Source organism: Idiotropiscis lumnitzeri, chromosome 15 (genome assembly GCF_059441095.1).
Source record: "Idiotropiscis lumnitzeri isolate Australia: NSW breed Sydney's pygmy pipehorse chromosome 15, RoL_Ilum_1.0, whole genome shotgun sequence".
Classification (NCBI taxonomy): domain Eukaryota; kingdom Metazoa; phylum Chordata; class Actinopteri; order Syngnathiformes; family Syngnathidae; genus Idiotropiscis; species Idiotropiscis lumnitzeri.
The window spans coordinates 12,937,162-12,959,642 of record NC_142405.1 but is presented as its reverse complement, the minus strand read 5'-3'; the positions used below and the strand labels follow the sequence as shown (position 1 = coordinate 12,959,642).

The window sequence follows — 22,481 nt, the reverse complement described above, 5'->3', positions numbered from 1 at the left end:
TTTTTCATTATTTTGTCAGCATTAACTAAACAGACCTCTCGAAGGCAAAGCTTTGTGGTCGGTGAAATATTTAATGTGCATTTTTATTATTATTATTATTATTAATTAGTTTTTTTGACAGTAAACTTTAAATGGGAGTGGCATTACTCATCTTGAAGATGTTTACTATCTGCCAAACTACTGCTTGTTGTGATGAGTTGAGTTCACTACAACCATAAGTACAGCACTTGTATCTTAAAAAAAATTGCTCATAAAAAAAAACTGAGAAACAGTTTGTCTTGAAAAATGTGTAAGTTGTGTCACTTGTGTATGTCAAGGTACCACTTTCTTATAGATGTCACATGTAAAATAACTTACAATGAGCTATAAAAATAATCAACCATCATCATGTGTCATTCGAACTGTTTTATTTACTTTTGTCAAATACAGGAATTTCATGTACAGAAGAACTTGGAAGCGGTGAATGAAGAAGCTGTACACTATTTACACATCATAACAATATGCTCTGCAAGAATATCCTCCGAGAGGTCAAATGATGGCAAATATCAATCAACAACAGACAGATAAAAAGGACACACATTAAACACGGACATTTAGGCGTTTGGATCATTCCATGTCACACTTCCTTTAAGAAAGTTTCTTTTTTTCAATTTTTGTTTTTACAGGAATAAAATCATCTCTGTGGTTGTCTTTTGAAGAACAAACACAAAAAATAATACAGCTTAATTTAAATACATTACGCCTGAATCTCAACCGCTTTCAGACTGAGCCAGGTAGAAACAAGGAGACTATTACATAGTCACTTTAAACCGAGTTTTACCTGTGTTGGTCTGAGAGATGCAAACATTACAGGTGGGCCATTTTTTGTATACCCCTTTAAAACATATTCCAAAATTTATTTACAGCCATTAATCCCTTTAGGATGATCTTTTTTTAAAAATGTCATTGTATAAATTATACAAACCATAGTTATCAATACCAACTACTTATAGACAGTGTGTGTTTGTCTGTGTGTGTGCATATTGAGTAGGCCTTCATGAATTTTTGTGGGGTGTGCTGACCATGTGATCTTTGCTCCCCTAATATCCTTCACATTCACTTCAAAATTCACAACTTGCCATTTTTCTTGAAATAAACACATTTGAGTTCAACATTCCTCAAATAAATCAACAGTGCCTTCCGCAATCCGTAGTGAGATTTCTCAAGGAGCCTCCATTTTGTTCTCGCTTGACATAGTGTAGTTTCACCGGCTGTGCGGATGTCTTTATTCACGCTTTGCCGCTGAGGCTGAGCAGCTCCATGAAGGAATTAAAAAGACTTTCCAGCCAGCTCTGGTTGGCCATGCACTGCTGCACCACCTCCTCCTGGCCCGGGTCGTCAGCTGCCTGCTCGATGCTGTCCGTCTGCACACAACACTTATTTGTTATTTTCAAGGTACTCTATCTATCTATCTATCTATCTATCTGTATATCTGTATATCTGTCTGTCTGTCTGTCTGTCTGTCTATCTATCTATCTATCTATCTATCTATCTATCTATCTTGCTTGCTTGCTTGCTAGCTTGTAAGCTAGCTTTCGCGCATGCTAGCTAGCATGCGAGCTTGAGGTTTTCATACACTATATAAAAAGCCTCTACTTTTTTTTGTCACGGTCTGACATGAAATCTGACGAAACTTTTCCCGTTTATATCCATTAGCGTTACTAAAATTATTTAAATTATGTTAGTATTTGGCTCCATTGCTTTTTTACTGTGTGATTTGGGTCAAATGTTTTGGATACCCTCCCAGAAGCTTCTCACAATAGTGGACAGGAATTTTGGCTCATTCCTCCCGACAGAAATGATCGAACTGAGACAATTTCGAAGGCTTCTTTCTGCCCATGAATTGAGATGAGGGCTTTGTGATGGCCATGCCAAAACAATGACTTTGTTTCCCTTGAGCAGCATTGTAACGAGTTCGGCACATGATGGTGCCACCCTGATATTTTACTGTTGGGATGGTGTTCTCAAGCTTGCTTCCTCTTTTTTCCTCCTAACATAACGATTACTCATTACGACCAAATAGTTCAATTTTAGTTTCATCAGACCACAGGACATGAAATCTGGTCTGTTGGTTTTGTTCTTGGGTTGACAGGCACGTTTTGAACCAAAGGACCTTCATTTCTGGGAAACAGAACCAGTCTCCTTCCTGAGCGGTATGATGGTTGAACAGTCCCATGATGTTTCTACTTGGATGTAATTATTTGAACAGATGAACATGGCACCCAAGGACATCTGGGATTTGAACTCAAGAAGGAACCAGACTTGTGCAAGCCCACAAATCTCTTTCAGATATCTTGGTTGAAGTCTTTTGATTTTCCCATTATATTGCAAAAAGCAGCTATGTGTTTCAGATGGGCCTTCCAATACATCCAAGGTGTGTCTCAAATTAACTCAAATATAACTGAACCTATCAGAAGCTTCCAAAGACATGACATCACCATAAGGATTTTCCCTAATTGTTTAAAGGCGTTGTAATTTTACTGTATGTAAATTTCTGACTTGGAAAAAAGTTTTGAATAGGCCTTTTGTATACCTAGAAAAAGTCTTCAGATCATGTAAAATGGGAATATATACACATATCTGAGGATTACCTTTTTTTAAAAAGGAGGGATTAAAGCAAGGGCAGAAGTGGGTTTTCGTCTGAGCATAGAAATCAAATATTTGCACTCGGAGCTGAATGAAATTTTGTAATGTACTTTCTCTCTCTGTCTCTCATCTCTCTCTCTCTCTCTCTCTCTCTCTCGCTCTCGCTCTCTCTTCTCTCTCTCTCTCTCTCTCTCTCTCTCTCTCTCTCTCTCTCTCTCTCGCTCTCTCTCTCTCTCTCTCTCTTTCTGGTTTCTATGGCTAAATGTAGAAATTGTGGCTGTTAATCAGGTCTTTTTAGTAAATTATGAGACCTCTGCCGTTAGCCTCTCGTCATGCACGAACACTTATTTTCATTCTGCATGGGAGGTGGGCAGAGTGTTAAATGCAAGGACAAAATCACTTTAAAACTTTAAAACCGATGATGACGGACATGCATATATATATATATATATATATATATATATATATATATCCGTATGCTAGCTCCCTAATTTCCTTCAACAAGACTGACAGGATATCCATTTCACTGAGAGCTTGTGAAAAAGGAGAACTGATTGGATCAGAATCAACTAAGCAGCTTAATTTATTTGAGCACAAAGCAGCAGCAGCACTCTTACCTCCTTCTTGCAATGCAGGAAGGTGTGATACTTATAGTGGTGAAGGGAATGATACAGATTGTAGATGCGACACGTTTCAATCGAGAGCTTCAGATCCTGAAAATGAATTCGAAAGAAAGGGCTTATTGTAATGGGACTTCTCTCACCAAGTGAAACAAAATATTCATGTAAAAAGAAGTATCCTCTAGAGGTCAGTAGGGAGTCAGGAAATGTTCAACGCGTATTGCCTTTACAAATTGCCATGGAATGCTTTGATGGAATCATTTTGTTGAACCTTTCATGAGTCTTTTTGACCTCTTCAGGACAATAGCGGCACATCCCAATGTCAACGTTGATACTTGATATTGTCATTGTCACCAAGTCCTACTGACATACGAACGGTGCGCGATGACCTTCATTGTACAATGGCGGAAGATGGTGTGTAAATTTTTTACAATGTATATATCTGTGACGTAAAAGAAGTCAGACTCAGACTCACAAGTATCAGCGGCAATCTGCTGGTGTACCAACCGCAAGCCTCCACTAAATATCTAAGAAAGCTGATGTTGTCATGGCAGCAGTTGCACTTACTTGTTGCTTAGGAATGCTCCTCTTGCCGCGGTTGAGAGTTTTGCGGTTGTAACCCTCCCCACCAAGTCGAACTTTGACAGTTGCTGAGTCCAGCGGGTCTGCTGTCATTTTAGGAAATACATGAAGAGCCTCCTAGCGACACAGAAAAAAGATTTAAAAAAAGTGTAACTTCCCTTACACCACTTCCAGCGGTTTCTAATCAAATTATTTACCTGGTGCTGAGCACTCATGGCGACTCTCCTCAACAACCTTTTCTTCTGCTCATTCAGCAGACTGTCAATCTTCCTCATGGGCGGCAGGTATAACTCATCTTAGTAATAAAACAAATGTATTAATATCATCAAATGACATTTTAACCATTGTCAGATTTAGTCCACTGTTTGTTCTATGATATGCACTTTTTATCGCTTCAAAATGACTCACTCCCTCTTAAAGCAATATTGATGAGTGCTTGGTACCTAATCACCTTTAAATATAATTATATGAAATATGTTCTCCAGTTAAGTGCATATATGATCCTTTAGGTGAGGTGCACATTAAGGGAAATTTACTTTTGAATTGCTTCTCTACAACTTTTGGAAGCTGCTTGCCTCGTCCTACATCCTAGCTCCGCCCACAGACATTTATTCCTGAAAAACGTGACTTTATACTTGTAAGTTGACTAATTTTTTGTTATTATCACCCATAATATTCATTCCAAGAACCTGAGTGAGCCAAAACTGTTTTGCTCTGTTGAGAGACGAGGCCCTTTTTTGAAGCCCCTTATTGCGTCTTCCAACGTGCGTTCTCACCGTCTGTGTCCTCCAAGGCTTGGATCATGTCAGGGTCGAGCGCCGTGCTGACCAACATCTCCACGTAGCTTCTAAACATCTCTCTCATAGCCCGGCTATTTAGTCCAACTCGCAGAGGTCCTGAAAACAGACAGAAATCTCACTGAGCTCAGAAGCGATTAAATTGAATCTTTGTCCACGGAGATGCTGGCTGACCTTCATCTTCACTGGGGAGTGACGAATCCGATTCAGAGGATGAGGATGGCAACTCCTTCATCCACTTCTTCCTCTTCTTCGAAGGAGGCTCTGACTTGTCCAGTGACGTCTTGCCTCCTCTGGAGTGCCGCACCATCTTTTTCTCCGCTCCTATTTTTTTCTCCTTCACCCTCACACACTGAACTGGTCCTCTTCTGACCTCTAGGACCTCCCTTGCTCCTGTGCCTCTGCCCAAGTCCTTTTCTTTTTCCTTTTGTCTTCCCCTTTCTGTGACTGCTGTTTCCAGCCCGAGTCGCTCTTTCTCTTTCATCCTATCCTTCCCTTGTTTCTCCTTTTCCCTCTTCTCCTTGTCCTGTTTCTCCATTTCCTTGCGTTCACTCTCCTGTTGCTTCCTTTCTTTGCACAGCTTGTCCTGTTCCTCCCTTTCTTTGATTTGCCTGCTCCTCTTCTCTCTCTCTTTTTGTTCTCGCTCACATTCTCTCATCTCCTTGTCCTTTTCCTCTCTCTGCTCCTTGTCCCTTCTTTCACTCTCCCGTTTGATGCTTACTGTTTTGTCTTGTTCTTTATCCCGATCCTTTCGCTCATTTTTCACATCTTTTTCCACATTTTCCTTTTCTTTCATGTCCCTTTCCCTCTGCTCTCTCTCCTGTTTCTCCTTCTCCTTTTTTTCCCTCTCCACCTTTTCCTTCCGCTCTCGTTCTCTTTGCTCCTTCTCCGCTCTCTCCCTTTGGTCCCGCTCTTTCTTCTCCTTCACGTCCTTCTCTTTGGGTCTCTCCTTGTCCCTGTCGTCTCTCTCAACTCGAGGTGGGGTTTGATTGTGAGGGGTGGGTAGTTGTTTCGGCAGCGACTGGCGCCTGTCAGTGAGAAAAGACTGACAGACTGAACAAGCCAGCATACTGCATAATGTTCTGTACATTCACTAAGTATGGTGAAAACAAATGCGGGCAACTTAAATTATAGACTTTTTTGTTATCAGCGCTACTGGGAGGGGGCACATGGGACCACACACGTGCCTAAAAAGATGTATGACAAAATTGTATGTTAAACATGGACAAAATATGTTTTGGCCTGCAAATAGTGAGAATCCACTTTCTAACTTTTGCGCGCTGGAATGCATTAAAAAAATTTGGGCGAAAATTAGTTTAGCGAATTCAAATAATTCTTCAAAGAAAACGATTCATTATGCATTTCCAGAGTTTGAACGCCCCATAAAAACACACACACACACACACGCAAAATAACACACTATTTAAAATTGTGTTTTTCACTATTTAAAATAATGCATTGTTTTGTGTGTGTGTGTGTGTGCGTGTGTGTGTGTGTGTGTTATGGGGCGTTCAAACCGAAAAACAATCTGTGAATAGATGAATTTGGCAAGTACGCGAGGGATCCACTCTGGCACAGGAAACATGTTCATAAAGTTTTTATTTATTTTTTTTTTATTTATAAATTAATCAATGGGGAACAAAGTGTGGGCATTACCACACACGCCCCATCCCTGATGTAAGTGAAAATGTGGCCAAGGTCCCACTGGCTTATTTCATTTAACCTTTATTCATCAAGATAAGACAATTGAGAGCAGATTCTGATTTGCAATTGCAACCATTATTTTATATGATACAGTATAAATAAAAGAACTAACCAATTGTCTTACCTCAAAGTCAGACCAGTTCTGTGCCATGGCTTTCTGGAACACACTCTAACATAGTCTTTCTTGTTGACATTCTCCAAGAACTTCACATACAAACGTTGGTATCGCATTTTAGCATCACCGAAATAACCCAGATACTGTGGGAAGACACATTCAGAAGAAGAGAAAACTTAGTCAGTAAATATTGTTGATATAAAATATTGCAAGAGAACACTGAGAAATGCTGTCACTGAGGAGAACAATTAGGGTTTACACTTGAGGGGCTTACCATGTCATTCATTTTCTCGCCTTTGAAAGAATTCAATAATTTGGTATTGAAAACAATTTACAGATGGTGCGCAGAAGTTGGTATGACGTGAGCATTATTATAACGACTAGTAGATGCAAATGGGAAAACTCACATTACTGGTTGCACAGAACTGTCTTTGACCATCTTTGATCTCAGGGCTGAATTTCTGGAGCAAAGCTTTTTGGACTCTCCAGATTGGTGGGGGCTCCCGACCCGTCTGCAAAGCCATCTGATGGTGCAAACAAGCAATGCGTGATGTTTATGGCCAGTTATTTATTTTCCATCTACACTCCCAGTGAGCTGTGGCCGCACTCACCTTGAGTGTTCCGATGTCCTCCGTTCGGATAACAAACTCATCCCGTTCGCGGAAGATTCCCTCGCCTCCGCTCTCGCTGTGCTCCTCCTCGCTCTCCCCCGCGATTGCAGCATCAGCCTGTTTCTTGGCCAGGTGCAGGGCGGTGAGTCGCTGGGATGCCGGTGCCTCCTCTGGGGTGGGCGGGGATGGCGGTGGGGAGGAAGAAGCGGATGGTGAAGAAGATGAAGGGGAGGAGGGGGAGGCCTGCCCAGCTTCAGGTTCCTGGTCCTGGTCAGAGCATGACGGGGGAGGTGTGGTGGATGGAGGGGGTATGGAGTGGCTCTGGGGAAGGTTGGAGAGAGGCGGCGAGGGGATGGCAGGTGGGGAGGTGGAGGGGGGTGGGGAGGTGCCTGCAGTTGCCGCTGCTTGGTAGGAGACATGCTGCTGTTTGCAGGGAGGATAAGGGGGATCCACCTCTTCATCCTGTTGGATCGGCAGCGGGGTGTTTGCAGAAACAGACAGACATGCAGGAGGGAGCGGCAAGGGTGAAGAGTCGGTGGGTGGTGAAGGGGAAACGGAGGGTGATGCAGACAGCGGCGCCGGAGCGAGCACAGAACCTGATGGGGAATCTGGAACATAAGGAGGGGGAGGAAATCAGCTTCACATTCTGCTCGGGAATGCTAAATGAAAGTCAAACCGTTTGGTGAGCTGGACTACACTTTGATAAATAGTGTTGGCGTGGGAATAAGCGTGAAGTGCGAAAATCTGCATATAAAACGTTCAATGAAATGCATTGGAAGAAAAGAAATAATGCTTTTTTTCTCAAACCCCCAAATTTTTCAAAAAACACTTATAATCAACAATCAATCACAATTAACTAATATTAAAAATATTGAAACTAAATCTCCCAAAGCTTTGAAGGGGCAGTAATTAAGGCTAGGTATTGTTTTATTGTACGCGTATCCTCCTCCAATTTACAACTCCCTTTGTGCAACAGCATGGACACATGGTCGGCACCAACTGACTTGGCAGATTATCTGACTCTTCTTGTGAGGATTGTCCACATCAGTGATGAAAGTTTTTGGCAAAGCTGACAGATCATCACATGACCTAAATTTAGAAGCCTCTTGAATGCTGCACCACCTGCTCAGGCAAATTACTTTGAGACCAGATGACCAGGTCAATTTGGAACAAAAGCGAGCCAATTACCCTCCAAATTAGTCCAAAATCATTTTCTGTTAAAATAATGGTATTACCTTCAAGTTTGGACGCCTCCAATTTCTGCCTTTCAGACAGTCGGTCCTCTTTCATCACCTCCTGCCCTTCCACAACTCCCTGCTGTGAATCCTGTGGATCTCTCTTTATTTCTTCCTCAGACGCAGTTTTCCCTTCAACCCCTTCTTCTTTCTCCTCCTTCTTTTCTCCTATTGGATCACTTTCATTCTCCTCTTCCTCTTCTCGGTTGGATTGTGAGGAAATAAAGTTGTTCTCATCTGAAACATGAATCTGATTGTACGTGAGCATCCCCACTTCGCCATTAGCCATAGTGGTGGAGGGGACGAGGGGGGGTATGGCGGGGGGCAAGGGGCTGAGTGCTGGCTCCTGTGGTGTTGGGGGAGAGAGCGTTGATGGTACTTTGATCATAGCAGACGCCATAGCAGCAGCCAGAGAATGTGGAGTGTCGTAGAGGGCAGAGATGGCTGACGAGATGCTTTTCTGCAAGTCCTGGTTTTTACTGACCGAGTCTTCCTCATCGGACGAAAAGGAGGGCAGAGCCTCCAGGTTCCCTTTCAGTTCATCATCCAGAGGTTTACAAGGACTCGGGCAACTACTGAGAGCTAGGTCCACACCCTCGCCTTCCCTCTCCTCGCTGAATGTCCCCGTTGGCCGCTGTGGCGGAGTTGGTGATAGTGGCGTTGTGGGAGTTATGGGTCTGATCCCACCTTTCAGAGAAGAACAGGTGTCCATAGCTTCCTCTTCACATCTGTCATCTACCATCTCAAGGCCTGACTGTTTTTTGCCTGTCTTCAAGAAGTCCAAAAAAGAGGACATGAAGCCAGGTTTGAATTCAAATGCTTTCTCGTCAACCTGAAAACAAAAGTAGAGCTTCAAGATCTAGGGAACAAGATCAATGCATATTTTATGATTATACAGTCCAGTATTGTCTTAAGATCCCATGAGAGGTGGTGTTTTATCAATACATTATTGTAGAAATATAATGTCACTCAGAAAAGAACAGGCCAAGGCCAAACTGCAAAAAAATTGAAAAAGGGAAAGACTATTTTTTTCTGTCAAATTGTATATGTGTGACAATGATTTGTGTTTTAATGTCTAAATTGGAGAAAAGCAATTCTGGATTCTCACATTTTGGTAGCCCATGATTTCATAATGTCAAAATGTAAATATGAGCAATGACTCTATGCACAGTGCCACTTCCGCCTTAATATGTGTTTTTTTTTCCCCAATTGTTTTTTTCTCTACACTGCACCTACGAGTCAAAGAAAATATAGTCTTGTTTTCACCCTCGAAACAACAAAAGATGGCCTTTGGATGCAGTAGTGATGTATAGCAGTGGAGCATACTTTTAGATGCTTGACAAGAGAAGACATTTTTATTTAACTGATGAAAAGAAATCGCATAAGAAAACAAAACAGAATTCCTGATGCTGACTGCTGTTCAAGAAATAAACACACACACACACACACTTGAAGGCACGCCAATTTAAAAGCAAATGAAACTGAGGCAGACCATTCAATTTGTTGCCTTATTGGTAGTAAGGCTTAAGAGACAGCAGGTGGCAGCAAGGATCCTGCACTTGAAAAAAATACAGTAACCATGACAACGGCTACCCTGGTAACAGTGATCTCTCTCCTCTCTTTTGTCAGTCAGAGAGAACTGGCTGTCAGTCAGCTAAAACCTCCCTTTTTCCCCAAATCCTATAATCGAAAACCAGCACAAAATGTTATATCATTGTCTTCTTGCGTTTCGTATCTAAACTAAATTATGGCACAATTTCTCCGGTGAAAACATCCGATGCATGCTGCTGTATAAGCTTCACGCATAAGGTTTGGATTTGCTTATTTTCATGCAATGCAACTTACAGAACTGGAGAGTTTCTGCATAGTGCCCCAGGCTTCGGGGTTTAACGGATCTTCAATTTCTTTCTTCCACGTCATCTGTGTTGTAATAAGACAGACATTTTAGAATATTGTAGAAGTCCAGGAAAATATGTGGATGAACTAAAAACATTCCTCCGTATTATACAGACAGTAGAGTACCTGATCAAATGCACAGTATTAATTCACAACTTTTATGTTGAAGATGAGAAGTCTGCCCTGCACGGACTACATTCTGACAGTCACCCCAGTGCTCAAAATCAAAGGAGTTCAAATGTGATTTATCAACTGTGAGAATTTAATTACTTGGTTCATTAAAAGACTATTTAGATGTTAAGGTTGTGCTATACAGTCCTAAATTTGCAGGACTACAGATTTGAAGGGGGGAAAAAATCCAACCCTCCAAGCAGCACCTATGGGGAAAATCAGCAGTATAACCATGGTTACCAAGTCGCCAAATGAGAACATATCTGAAAATACAGTCACAGAACTGTAAAGGAGTTGGACTTGCTTAGGAAACAGAAGGTGTTTTCTTGCAGCCAAAATATAGATCACACATTAAGTGTTCATGCTAAAAACGAGCTGCATCCTTGTTTGAATCACGGAGTGTATATAATACCAAATTATGGCCCCATGACATAATAAAAAGGTATTTTTAATCAAGATTATATCCTGAATTCAATTACATAACACGGCCGCTAGATGTTTTAATAAGAAACTAATTAATATGAAATCGAAACATAAATTAAGAGACAAAGAAAAATTGATACATCTGTTTGTATGTTATATACTATTTAACAAAAAAATCAGATTTATGTTTTATAGTAAATATCAAATGGGTTCATTCTCAAGTTTCCCCCCCCAAAAAAAATCACGGTTCAGCCACTCTTTTCTTTTTCTTCAACCATACCCCATTTATTTGTCATTTTGCCACTCCCCTGCGAAAAAGCCGCTTCATTCGCCCTCAAGCTGTTGTGAATAATTTGACAGAGGAGATGAGAAACTCTCAGCTTTGGTCACACATTGCACAGAGCCAGGCCATTCAAATCTGCATAGTAAAATCCGGTATTGTCGTCATTCATATGATCGTTTCAAACATTTGCTACGAGAAGAACTACAAATGTATCTGCACTTCAAATTGGTTTCTTTTTCAAAGCAAAGGCAGGGCTGAGGGTCATTAGAAAATAATTGAATTTAGTCAGTTAAACTAAAGAGGAGACAGTTTCAATCTACTCGACTGAGATTACGGTACTCAATATTCCACCGTATACAGGAATATAAATTCTATTTGAAGGACTTTAGCTACCTCTCCAGGATTGTCATGATGCATCTTGTTCTGTGTCTGGTTTAACTCATTCCTGCTGATGTCCATGTTGGCACTGGGTCCAGGACTGGGGCCCAGTGATGGTGCCGAACCCATTGATCCATCAGACAGAGCCGGATCCGTGCTGGACAACGAATCAGTCCTCAGCAATGATTCTGACGTGGGCAGGAGAGAACCCGGTAGTGTGACCTGAAAGATGGATCGACACCAATAAAACGTAACGTAAAACATGGAATCTACAAAAGCCTTTTGTCTTATTTGACACATACATGTCATAATTAAATATAAGGAAATTAGACGTGGCCTTTACAAAATGTTATTTTTACAAGTTACTGACCAATTTAAAATGTTGAAAAAGTCTAACTCTCTTTGACATTGCAATGTTGTTGATTGATCAAACGTCACATTTAGGACTCTCCTGCAAACGTATTATTCTGGGGGTACAGGGATTTTGTCCAACGCCAGCGATGCGCCATTTAGCAAATGGTTAAAACAAAAACAAAGTTGTCTAAAAACTGAGATATTTAAAAAAAAAAAAAGTGTATTACTTCAACGTCACTGTACCTTGACGGGGCTCCCTTGATCTTGTTGCAGCTGTTGGGCTGGTTGCTGCATATGTTGTTGATAACTGTGTTGCTGTTGTTGGTGATGCATTTGGTGGTGAGAGGGGGGCACATGATGGTGCAAGAGATGTCCTTGTTGCTGTTGTGATATATGGTGGTGGTCTAGCTGTTGTCCGTGATGCTCATGTGGATGCTGTTGGAGATGCGGCGTCTGGCCGAAGTGTTGCTGTGGGTGCTGCTGCTGTTGTTGTTGCTGCTGATACGGAAGGTTGTGTGCTTTGTTCATATCTTGATGAATTTCCATGTGCCCTTCCTCCCTCCTACCTCGACCTCTACCCCTCCCGCGGCCCCTTCTACTTTCTCCAGTTGTTGATCCCATCAGGCCTCGACAGTAAGAAGGCTCTGGAAGAGGGCGTATTCGAGGTCTACCTCTAGGGCGAGGAGGGCCTTCACGTTTTGGTTTTGTTGGTTTCCTCCCTCTTTTCTTTGGGCCATCCTGGGGGAGGAGTGGTTGTGAATGTCCAAGGGATGAATAGTTGGAAGGGTGGCAGAAGTCCATGTCACCCATCAGTGGACTGAGCCCACTGACTGCTGATGTCCCACTGGACTTTCGACAACTAGAAACCAAGTCAGGGAGTAGGTCAGGGAGGCGTCGATTGTTTAGACGGATATCAGCTGGACCATCAGCTTTATCTTCATCATCTTCAAATTCATATTCCTGTGCATAATTTTTCTTTGTTAAAGTTTGGGGCTCACGTCTCTGTTTAAGCAAATGAAATGAGCTGGTCTTTAGCAGTTTTTTGGGTCGGGATGAACAAAAAATTGCTGAGGTCATACCAGTATTGCTTGAACCTCCAACAACTCCCAGAGATCCTGTCATTTTGTTGACAGAGTCTTGAGCAGCGGGATTCAATCCCATAGCAGGGGTCTGAGACTGTATGAGGCCAAGTTGATCAGTATTCACAGTTGAAGGCAAATCATGGGTCTTCATAGAGTCAAGTTCCATATTCAGATTTGTATTTCCCGATCCAGAGAGACTGTGACAATATTGCCCATAGCCTTGATCTCCTTGATGACCAACCAGACCATAACGTTGTCCAGCACCTCCTGTTTTTAGGACATCCATACCCTCTTGCCCACGACCTTGGGTAATGTTCTGTTGAGAAGCCTGTCCAGTCACAGAATTCCCAGCACAACTGGATTTATAGTTTGCTGAACAAAACATGTCCTCCATTCCTGGAAAGAAAGTTCGGTCTTCATCATTTAAGAGAGAGTCTGAAAAGCAGATAGATGTTAAAGATGTAAACTGCTCTTGTTGCTGATTTTGATTATGTCTTGTTTTTCCACCAGGGCTCACAGTGTCAAACTGAGGCGGCTTAAGTCGGTCCAACTGGGTGTGTGACAGATGGTTTTCTGTCTCGCTTGGTTGGGACTGTTGCAGTTGTTGGGTGGTTCCTATATTTCCCATCATTCGATGTGACTGCGGATGAGCTAAATGGGAATGGGAAGGTTGATGGTGACCGTGTGCTTGCTGTTGGTGGTGGCCATGGGTCTGAGATTGGTTGACGTGATGCATGTGAGAGGTGGTGGGTAAACCCAAATCTGGTTCAGAGAGAAAGCCATGAAGCTCCGGGGCTGATTGTTGAGGATGGTGGTGGGAGGATAGACTGTGCTGTTGTCTATGTCTTTCCCCAGCAACATTATCACCTTCTGTAATATTAGCACCCATCCTGATTCCATGTCTATCTAGAGATTGAGATCCTCCACTATCTCTGATCCTTGGCTGTGAGAGTCGCTGGTCCAACATACCTAGTGGGGACACAGAGTTCTGGTTTATTCGGCTTTGATCTCTTGGTGCTCCAAGGTTATAGTGTGCATCCAAAGTCTGATTCTGTAGCTGGAGTTGCAGCTGTGAGGACTGACTTTGTGGATGGGAATCCACCCCTGTAAGCCCTGCTCCTCTAGATGATCCCATTATACCTTGCTGGCTCAAGGGATGTTGCTGTGGTCCTTGTTGGGAGTCCATTTTAGTCCGAGACATGACAGAATGCAGCATCTGAGCTTGCTGAGGACAATCCGGTGGAGAATTCATCATCTGGTGCGAAACCTGGTTTGGTCTAGCCTGTTGCACATCTGTTGTATTACACAAGTAGGAACTATCTGTCCTATCTGAAGACTTTTTTAGCTCCATGTGAGGATGCTGTGAGTGAGAATGATTTTGCTGAGAATGATGCGAAGGCTGTGTGTGCTGAGAGAGTTGGGATTGCTGAACTTGTTGTTGGTTTTGAGAATGGGGTGACAGGTGCGAGATATGGTGGGAATGTTGAGAATGTGGGTGCTGTGTGTAGGGGTCCCCTCTTCCATAATGACCTACAGAAACCAGGGAGTCGTGTTCTGATTGATGGGAGTGGTTGACACCTCCTACCCCTTCAGAAGTGGATTTCGATATTGTCAACTCAGATTTGATCTGTTGTTGCTTCTCCTGTGATATTTCCAATTGACTAGTCAATCCACTTGTTACTTCACTAATAGATGTTTCAGGGTCTGAAGTGCTCGTAGTGCTATTTGTACGAATTACGCTGTGAAGGTGGTAACGCTCCTCTGAGATCTTGTTCATGTCATAAGTCATTCCCTTGGCTTCTGTATCTCCAGTTAGTGGGAGCTGTTGTGGCATCTGTAGAGAAGGTGGATGATGCTGGGTTGAATGAGAAGTTGAACTTTGTGTATGTAGTAATTGTTGGATGAGGAAATCATCTTCTTCCTCCTCTTGGGAGCGCTCTACCCCTAGCATGTTGGTCTGTGTTTTTGGTTTGGGTTGAGTTGAGTGATAGGGCTGTTGGCGTGTTTCAGTAATGTGATGTGATGATGCCATAAATGTGGGTGAGAGCATGGAGGGCAGGTATTTGCTGGACCCTGAACCTCCAGGGGATTGTGCAGGCCGAGCAGAAGCAGGAGAGTGCAACCCAGGGTGGGGGACAGTAGAACTGATAGAAGGTGAGGTATTAGATTCATTCAAGTGGTACGAACTGCTGCCTCCACTGCCGACCGCACTTCCTGAACCTGCAGATCCAAGTCCAGGATCAATTGTGGAAACTCCTGATGCCCCACTTCCAGTTGATCCTGCAGCATTTCCATACCCTAAAGAAGGACTTTCTGCTCTTCTGTGAGAAGCTGAACTAAAACTTGATTCCCCAAAGACAATTTCTGATGAGAATGAGCGTCCACCTGAGCCTAAATCAGTGAAAGCCTTCCCTCCATTCCCACCTGTTCCAGAGCTCATGTCACAGGTTTTAGGGGATCCGAAGCCACCACAAGATTGAGTCATGTGAGCCGATGCTGGCTGGTTAGGAGAGTATGACTGGGATTGTTGCTGGGGAGGTGTCTGGCCTGATAGGCTTGTGCTAGATTTAGCTCCAGATGGAGAACCATATGTAGAGAGGCATGGTTGGGGAGTTGACTGCGCTGATGACACCACCGGTAAAGGAGGTGGTGCTGGTGCTGGTTGAGGTGGGGGCTGCTGACGAGAGGGAGCAGACAAGGTTCCAGTGCTGGCCTTGGGATTTGAAGATGATGAAGAGGTGTTGGATGATGCTGCTGGTGGTGTGTGTGAGGTGCGTGAAGAAGATGATGCTGAATTTGATGAGTAGCCACTAGTGGAGCTCTTGGATTCTTTAGTCTCAGATGAAGAGGAGGCTGAGCTGGAGGAAGAAGAAGTGTAGGGTGTTTGAACATTAGGTCGATACGGCAGTGACTCAGACTGTGGTGAGGGTTTGGGATCTGAGGGTGGACTTTGTTCCCCCAAGGGACTACAGGACAACCCAGCATGACGGTGATGGCTTGGCATTTGCTGGTAGCCCACTGTCCCACCGCAACTGAGATATTGCTGTAGTGGGAGTGTTGAGGAATGAGCTGGGGATGAACGTTGGTAATGCTTTATAACGGTATCCTGCCGGGGAATTGACCTCTCCTGTGGAGGAAGTGGCTGTGGAGGGGTGGTGGGTATTAGGGTTGGTGTGGAGGAGAACATGGAGGCATTATAGAGCTGAGAGGACTGGTTGTGGAGTTGGGAGGACAGCAGGTTAAACTGGGGAGGGGGCAGGTGGCAACTGGAGGAGGTGGGTGGAGCATGGTTTTGAGGAGGCGCTGGGAGCTCCTGGGAGCTCCGGTAGGCGCTACTCTGGGAAGACAGCAGGCGATCAAATCCCAAGCTGGACTGGGAGGGTGTTTTAATGTGCAGCAGAGGATCATGGGGGGACAACAAACCATTGGAAGATGGGCTGAAAGTAGGTGTTTCCTGGAGGGATAATGAAGGAGTGAAGGAGCGTCCTGAGAAAGAGCCAGGATGCTGGTATGCAGAAAGGGCTGAGGAGGAGGGGAAGGAACTGGAACCCGGAAGGGCTCCTGAAATAAAGAGCTCTGTGGGGGCCGGTGTATGCATCGCTACAGGACACAAATCAACATTAAATACATAGTGTTGGTTAATACAAGTCACAGTTCAAATTCAACGCAACACAATAGTCATATGTGAGACGTTTTTACGATAATATTGGTATATTTTCCAAGATGAATCAATTTCCAATTTATTGGGGTATTTCACTCGTTTTTACAATTAAACTTGGATTCCCCTAACGTGCTGACACTTACCAGTCTGCCAAGAGGGTGTGCGAAACTGTGTGAGGAGGGAAGAAGCAGAGGGGGGGGGCTGTGGACCACGAGAATCCAAAGCTGAAATCAGATTCATGACGGATGGATCAGGACCCGAGGGGCCTGAGTGGTGGAGGTTGGCATCAAATAGCCCTGACAGGCCTGGGAAAAAAACACATACATGATGTTTTCCATGAGAATTTTATCAAACATTTCAACATCATTTCATGACATCAACGAGGACATGTTAACATGCAGCATCATCACGGGAGTCTCTCATAAAGTGAAACAAGAATGGATTTAAGATCATTTCCATTATTTTCCTACAACCTCATACAGACAACATGATGGCTTAAAATTGGTCTAAAAGTGAATTTTATTCCTCATTTTTATTTCACCTGCAAAGGTCTACACTGAATATTTCAATATCGAGTATTGCATAACAAGGCCAGCCAGCATCAGTGGGTTAATGAGAATTATTTCCATTTCAATGAGCTCTCAGCGGTTTACCGTTTTGAACATTGAAATTAATTTACCTTTTTATTGCCAAATTTGAGCCAGCTCACCAAGTTTCCATCCATCCATCCATCCATCCATTCTCTGAACCGCTTAGTCTTACTACAATCGCGGAGATGTTGGCCATCCTGCCGCCCTCAATGAGTTTCAAATCAGAAATTATCCAAAAATATGTTTAAAATGTCTCTATAATTTGATATCTTAACCATGAAATAATAATGTACTTTACTGTATCTTTGTTTTTAAAACAGTAACTTTTAAACTTCATCAATAACAGTAATTACACTGGTCAACAGCAAATTCTGGCTTTATGTGTCCCTAAACAGACTTCATAATGTCTACTTTTTTTTCTAGCACATCAAGTTTTAGAGATATTTTTATTTTTTGGTTTTTAAATTTGACCTATAAAAGCAGATTTTACCATGGGTTGTTATTTATAGCAATCTCATTTGAAAAAAATACCACCTGTTGCTCAACCCTACCTTTAATTCATGAATATATATTACATAGTATTATTATTATTATGATTTTGTTATTATTATTATTTTGTTATTATTATTATTAGGGCAGATTCTGAATCAGTGCAAACAAATAGCTAAAGGATTTGCATCTCTGACTTCGATAATAAAATGTGGGTGACAGTGTATATTTTGCATTTTAGCATTAAAAACATAATTTCAGGTAAAGCTTCCCTTCTGCTGTATTGATCATTAGATTTTCAGAAATAACTTTTTTACCAATGCTGTTAATATAAGGCAGCGAGTCTCATAAACTGGTTAAGTACTGTATGTCAATATTACTTTTTGCTGTGACTCATGACTCCCGCAGTGTCTTTAATATTGTATTTTTTTATTGAAAAAAAAAAGACAAATCTAGAGCAATGAATTTGTTTAATATGTCCACATTGCCAAAAGCCACTAAGACAAAACACAAACAAACTGGTTCAAGGGATATTTAATACAAATAAGTACTGAACAAGAAAATGAACTGTAAATCGATGGGAAGTGATGAAAGTATAAAGACCCAAAATATGTAAGATGTAATCACCACAGATTGTTGTCTATCCAATTTGGATAAATTGTCAAAACAGTCTTCTATTTTTTTAATGCTACCTTTTTCCTTACCCAGTGTGCGACCACCCCAGCCCCCACCCTGTCTGGAGCCTCCTGGGTGGTGGGTGGTTGCATAACCCTGAAGCGGGTGAGGGGTACCATAAGCTTGCCGGTGGAGCAGCTCTGAGTCGGGGTGGGATGACCTGGCACTCCCATACATGAGGCTGAAGACATAATAATAAAGTTATTTTATTTAAACAAAAAAAGGAGTACACACACTTTGATTTTGGGCAGTTTCAGGGTAAAAATACACAAACATTTCATTCAATTTTAAGTTGTCTATATATACAATCTTTGACTTTCATTAAAACACAAATGAATATATTTTTTTTATCAAAAGTTTTGATTTAACTGTGCACATCGGATAGCATGATACTTGATATCAGCGACTTTAATTCAATATCCCACATGCAATGACATCAACTTGAGAAGGAGCAATAGTATTTCATGTGATGTTCAATCGGTAAATGATAAATAGATGCATTTGCTCGCTTCCTTGCATGACTCCTACCAATGGCGAGAAAAGGAACACAAAAGTTCCTTTCTCAGGTGCATTGTAACAAAGGGCATGCGTTGTGATCTTGATGACCTTGAGTGTAAATGAAAACAAACATCAGCCTGTGCTGTACACTGTAACTCTTGTGTTGAGCTTTCCAGTAAATAGACCGTAGATGTATTTGAACTTGTGTGTAACGATGGCACAAAAAAGAGCCAACAACCACAGAATCCTTACGGCATGAAAGTGCTTCAAAGAATGTAACAACAGAACAATAACTAGGATCGCATGTACAGCGATTTCACTCCAGACAGAAATGTTCCAGCCAATGAGAGCCCATCTGTATTTACAAAGCGTCAAAGTCAACACAGCAGATGACACTGATAAAAGACTCCTCGTGGTGGATAAAAATACCTACCAATACCCAATTTCCCACTAAAGTTCCAGTTACAACACTAATTGTGTTGTACACTGCTCACCAATTGGAGCTTACTATAAATAATAATAAGTTATTTCGAGAATTACATCTCTGAGCTACCGGTTAGTCAGTGGAAGGTTAGTCTCAACACCCACTGGGCCGAACTTTACATACAGAAGCAGAATAAAATTGCATCTAATACAAGAGATATATCATAGATCATAATTCTGTCTTTTATGAATATAAACGAAAGACGTCAAAGAGGTAAGAATTCAGGCGAATGTTTTTTAAAGTGACTGTAGTTTTTAGAGCTTCACTACTACATCATCCGTCTTAATTGGAAATGAAATTTGTAGGGGGAAAAAAGCAGATCACGGAACAAAAGTCATCACTGAATCAGGTATAGCTGGCACCAGGCCAAAAACTCATATGTCTAAGTTTGGTCAATTGCATATTTCTTTGAGAAATCATTACTGTCGTTCAATCACCACATGGGTATGATTTTACAAATTATTGAGCTATTTAAAGTGTTGAAAATTGCTTTCTCCTTTTGGTGATGCAATGTGAATAGCACAACAGTCATGCAGTTTTGCTTTGGTAAAAGTGATTATTTTAGAGATGCAAGATTTCCGCCATGTGGGGTACACCTTGGACCTGTTGCCAGCCAGCCACAGGGCACACATAAACAAACAACCGTCCATACCTGCAAACAATTTTGAGACTTCAATACCAGAAAGCTTAATACACATCTTTTTGGATCGGTGGAGGAAGCGAGACTCCCCATAGAAAGCCAAAGCCAGCACATGTAGAACATTCAAACTCCAAACAGGAATTCGAGAGGCGAGATTCAAACCCCGACCAACTGTGACGCAGATGTGCTACCCACTAGTCAATCATGCTGCTAGTGATGTATAATACCTAAACCAGTGTTTCACAACCTTTACTGAGCCATGGAACGTATTTTACATGAGAAAAGATATCTCTTGACACGACAAAAAAAGTGGTTCCACAGTTTAATTCTTCTGTAGAAAATGTAATTTTTGTGCCTGTCAAAATACATCACTGGCAAAGGTAGTTGAAGAGACATTACTGCATTTATAATTTCCCACTTGATGATTCGGCCTGGCACTGGTTTGGAATCACTGACCTCATCAATGTAATTGCATAATTAATCAGATATTAAATTATGATAAAAATAGCTCTACATTCGTCATAAATATGTGATGATACCTTATCTGCTGTTAATATGTCGCTTGTATATAATTTTGGTGTGCCGATGTCTTTATAATCAAATTGCAGATTTTCCTCTCTTTTTTTTTACAATGACAGAGAAGTTCCATTTAATGTTGTAACCATTTCATTGAATTCGGCACTCGTACTTTTAGTTTATCCTGCATCACAACCATGCATGAATATGTAATGCTCACGAACGCAGCGTTTTTCCACTGAAAGCTCGCCAAAGAATCTGACGGCGGACCGATGTGGTTGTCAAGGCGACCGCTAACGTGAAGCAGCGAAGCTAACGGCAGCTAGCCGACTTCAGCAAGGCTCCAGGCCGCGCTTCATTCCAACACACTGGCTGCATTGGCGTGGAAAGAAAATCCACTCGATGAATCATTTATTGGCGCTATAAGTAAGTTGGGGTGGGTGCGACTGTAGTTCTGAGTTGAACGCTGTCAACATAAAAGGACGGCGTGAGCTTCCGTGCTGGACAATTAGCCCGATCGCAAACGGGGCTCGACTGCGTGCATGAGACGAATGCGTGGAGGCTGTCAGCGTGCGGTGCGGCATGCTGCACTCATTCAGCCATTGTCACACTCGCAATCCTGTGTGCACATGCAGCCACGTAAGACATTGAGGACAACTTGCCCAGCGGCTAGCGTAACTTGCGGAACACATTGCATCTAATTAGGTGACGTTTAATCCGGCGACAGTGAGGGCACGTTCGTCAGTCACGTGACACTATTGTAAAGCACTGTTTACTAACAAGGGAAATCTCAGATTATTTAATATTAAAACACTGAGGGGGCGGGGGGTTCTGTCATTTAAAAATATATGTTGCACATGAAATTTAACGATGAATCTTTTCCTGAGCAGTACACGCTTGTCTGTTGAATATGTGCAAATAGTTGTCCAGTCCAGACTAGAGAGCAGCAGTGAAGCGTGCCAGCGGAGCTGCAAGTGTCTCCTCTCCTGTCACGCGTTTGTGTTGTCTTAAGGCAGACAAAGCTGCAGTGGTGGTGGATAACAATGCAGCCCCGCGTGTGCTGGCAGATGTCATCTGTCATTCTTCCACAAGTCCACATTGAAATAAAGAAATGAAGCAGACCCTTTTTCATTGCCCACCTTCTCCTTTCACCATACTGTCACTATTAACCTTCCATCGCATTCCTTACATTTCAGAGACGCCCCCTCCCTCCCTCTCCACCCCCTCCCACCCCCAGGTTGATGACAATACGACTGACTGTACCTGAGCGGCGAGTACCGTGCATTGAGCCCGCTTGGCTGAATGCAGAGGACCGCTTAACGAGACCCCCATCACCACCACCCCTCGCCCCTCGCTTACCTTGCTTTGGCCGTTCTGTCGTAACTCCATCCCGTCCCAGAGCCGAGATCTCCGAAACCAGCAGCTGGATAATTCCTCTCCATGAAAAAGAAAAAAAGGGCTGCCTGGATGAAGATGGGCAGCAGATAGTGCGGGTGGGGTGGGGGGAAGGGGAGAAAGAGAGGTGGGAGGAATGTCCTCTCCTTCCTTCTCTCTGTGCTCCCTTCTGTTTATTTCTCTGCTTGACGAGCCTGTAGACTGGGAGGAATGGAGGGAAGAGGAGGAGGAGAAGGAGCGAGTGCAGGAGGAGGAGGCGGAGGAGGGGGTCACAGCAGCCAGGAGCACCTCCTCCCCATATATTTCACTGTCTATTGTCTCGCGCGCACAGCTCCACGTTCCTGTGCAGCTCCAATACGCAAGCCCACTGCACACCAAAGCTATTTGGCCCCTTTTCTTCACAAGACGCCATTTTTAAGACGATTCGTCTCTCCAGTCCCCCTCCTCCAGTCCTTCTCTCTCACGCAGACAATTTGTCACGCACGGCAGCGCTCTCTTAGTATTGTGGGGGCCTTTGGAGAAGAAATTGGCTGTGGTGAACGAGCTGCGCCTTTTTATGGTCACTCGTCTGCCGTTTTAACGACAAACACATGCTGGAACGTGTAAAAGAATGGCGCGTTGACATCTTCCCGCCGACACGTGCACGCGCGTGTACTT

General features: G+C 42.8%; 1 protein-coding gene across 1 annotated transcript; it reads right to left on the bottom strand.

The window, feature by feature from the left end:
• Positions 1–390: 390 nt before the first annotated feature.
• prr12b (proline rich 12b) lies at positions 391–22,217 on the bottom strand. Its single transcript, XM_088316711.1, has 16 exons — positions 21,789–22,217; positions 18,321–18,472; positions 16,681–16,842; positions 12,038–16,476; positions 11,456–11,662; positions 10,135–10,209; positions 8,290–9,121; positions 7,055–7,662; positions 6,851–6,967; positions 6,453–6,586; positions 4,799–5,652; positions 4,604–4,723; positions 4,025–4,122; positions 3,813–3,944; positions 3,243–3,338; positions 391–1,403 (listed from the first exon to the last, which is right to left on the bottom strand). Exons 1-16 carry the CDS (start codon positions 21,869–21,871, stop codon positions 1,269–1,271), a joined length of 8,244 nt encoding a protein of 2,747 aa, XP_088172837.1. The 5' UTR covers positions 21,872–22,217; the 3' UTR covers positions 391–1,268.
• Positions 22,218–22,481: the final 264 nt, after the last annotated feature.

Coding starts and splice junctions, on each gene's coding strand:
- prr12b (XM_088316711.1), bottom strand. CDS start 21,871: ATGGAGAGGAATTATCCAGCTGCTGGTTTCGGAGATCTCGGCTCTGGG. Junction 16,843..18,320: donor CTGGGGTGGTCGCACACTGG/GTAAGGAAAAAG, acceptor TTTTTTTCCCAG/GCCTGTCAGGGCTATTTGAT. Junction 4,724..4,798: donor ACTCCCCAGTGAAGATGAAG/GTCAGCCAGCAT, acceptor GTCTGTTTTCAG/GACCTCTGCGAGTTGGACTA.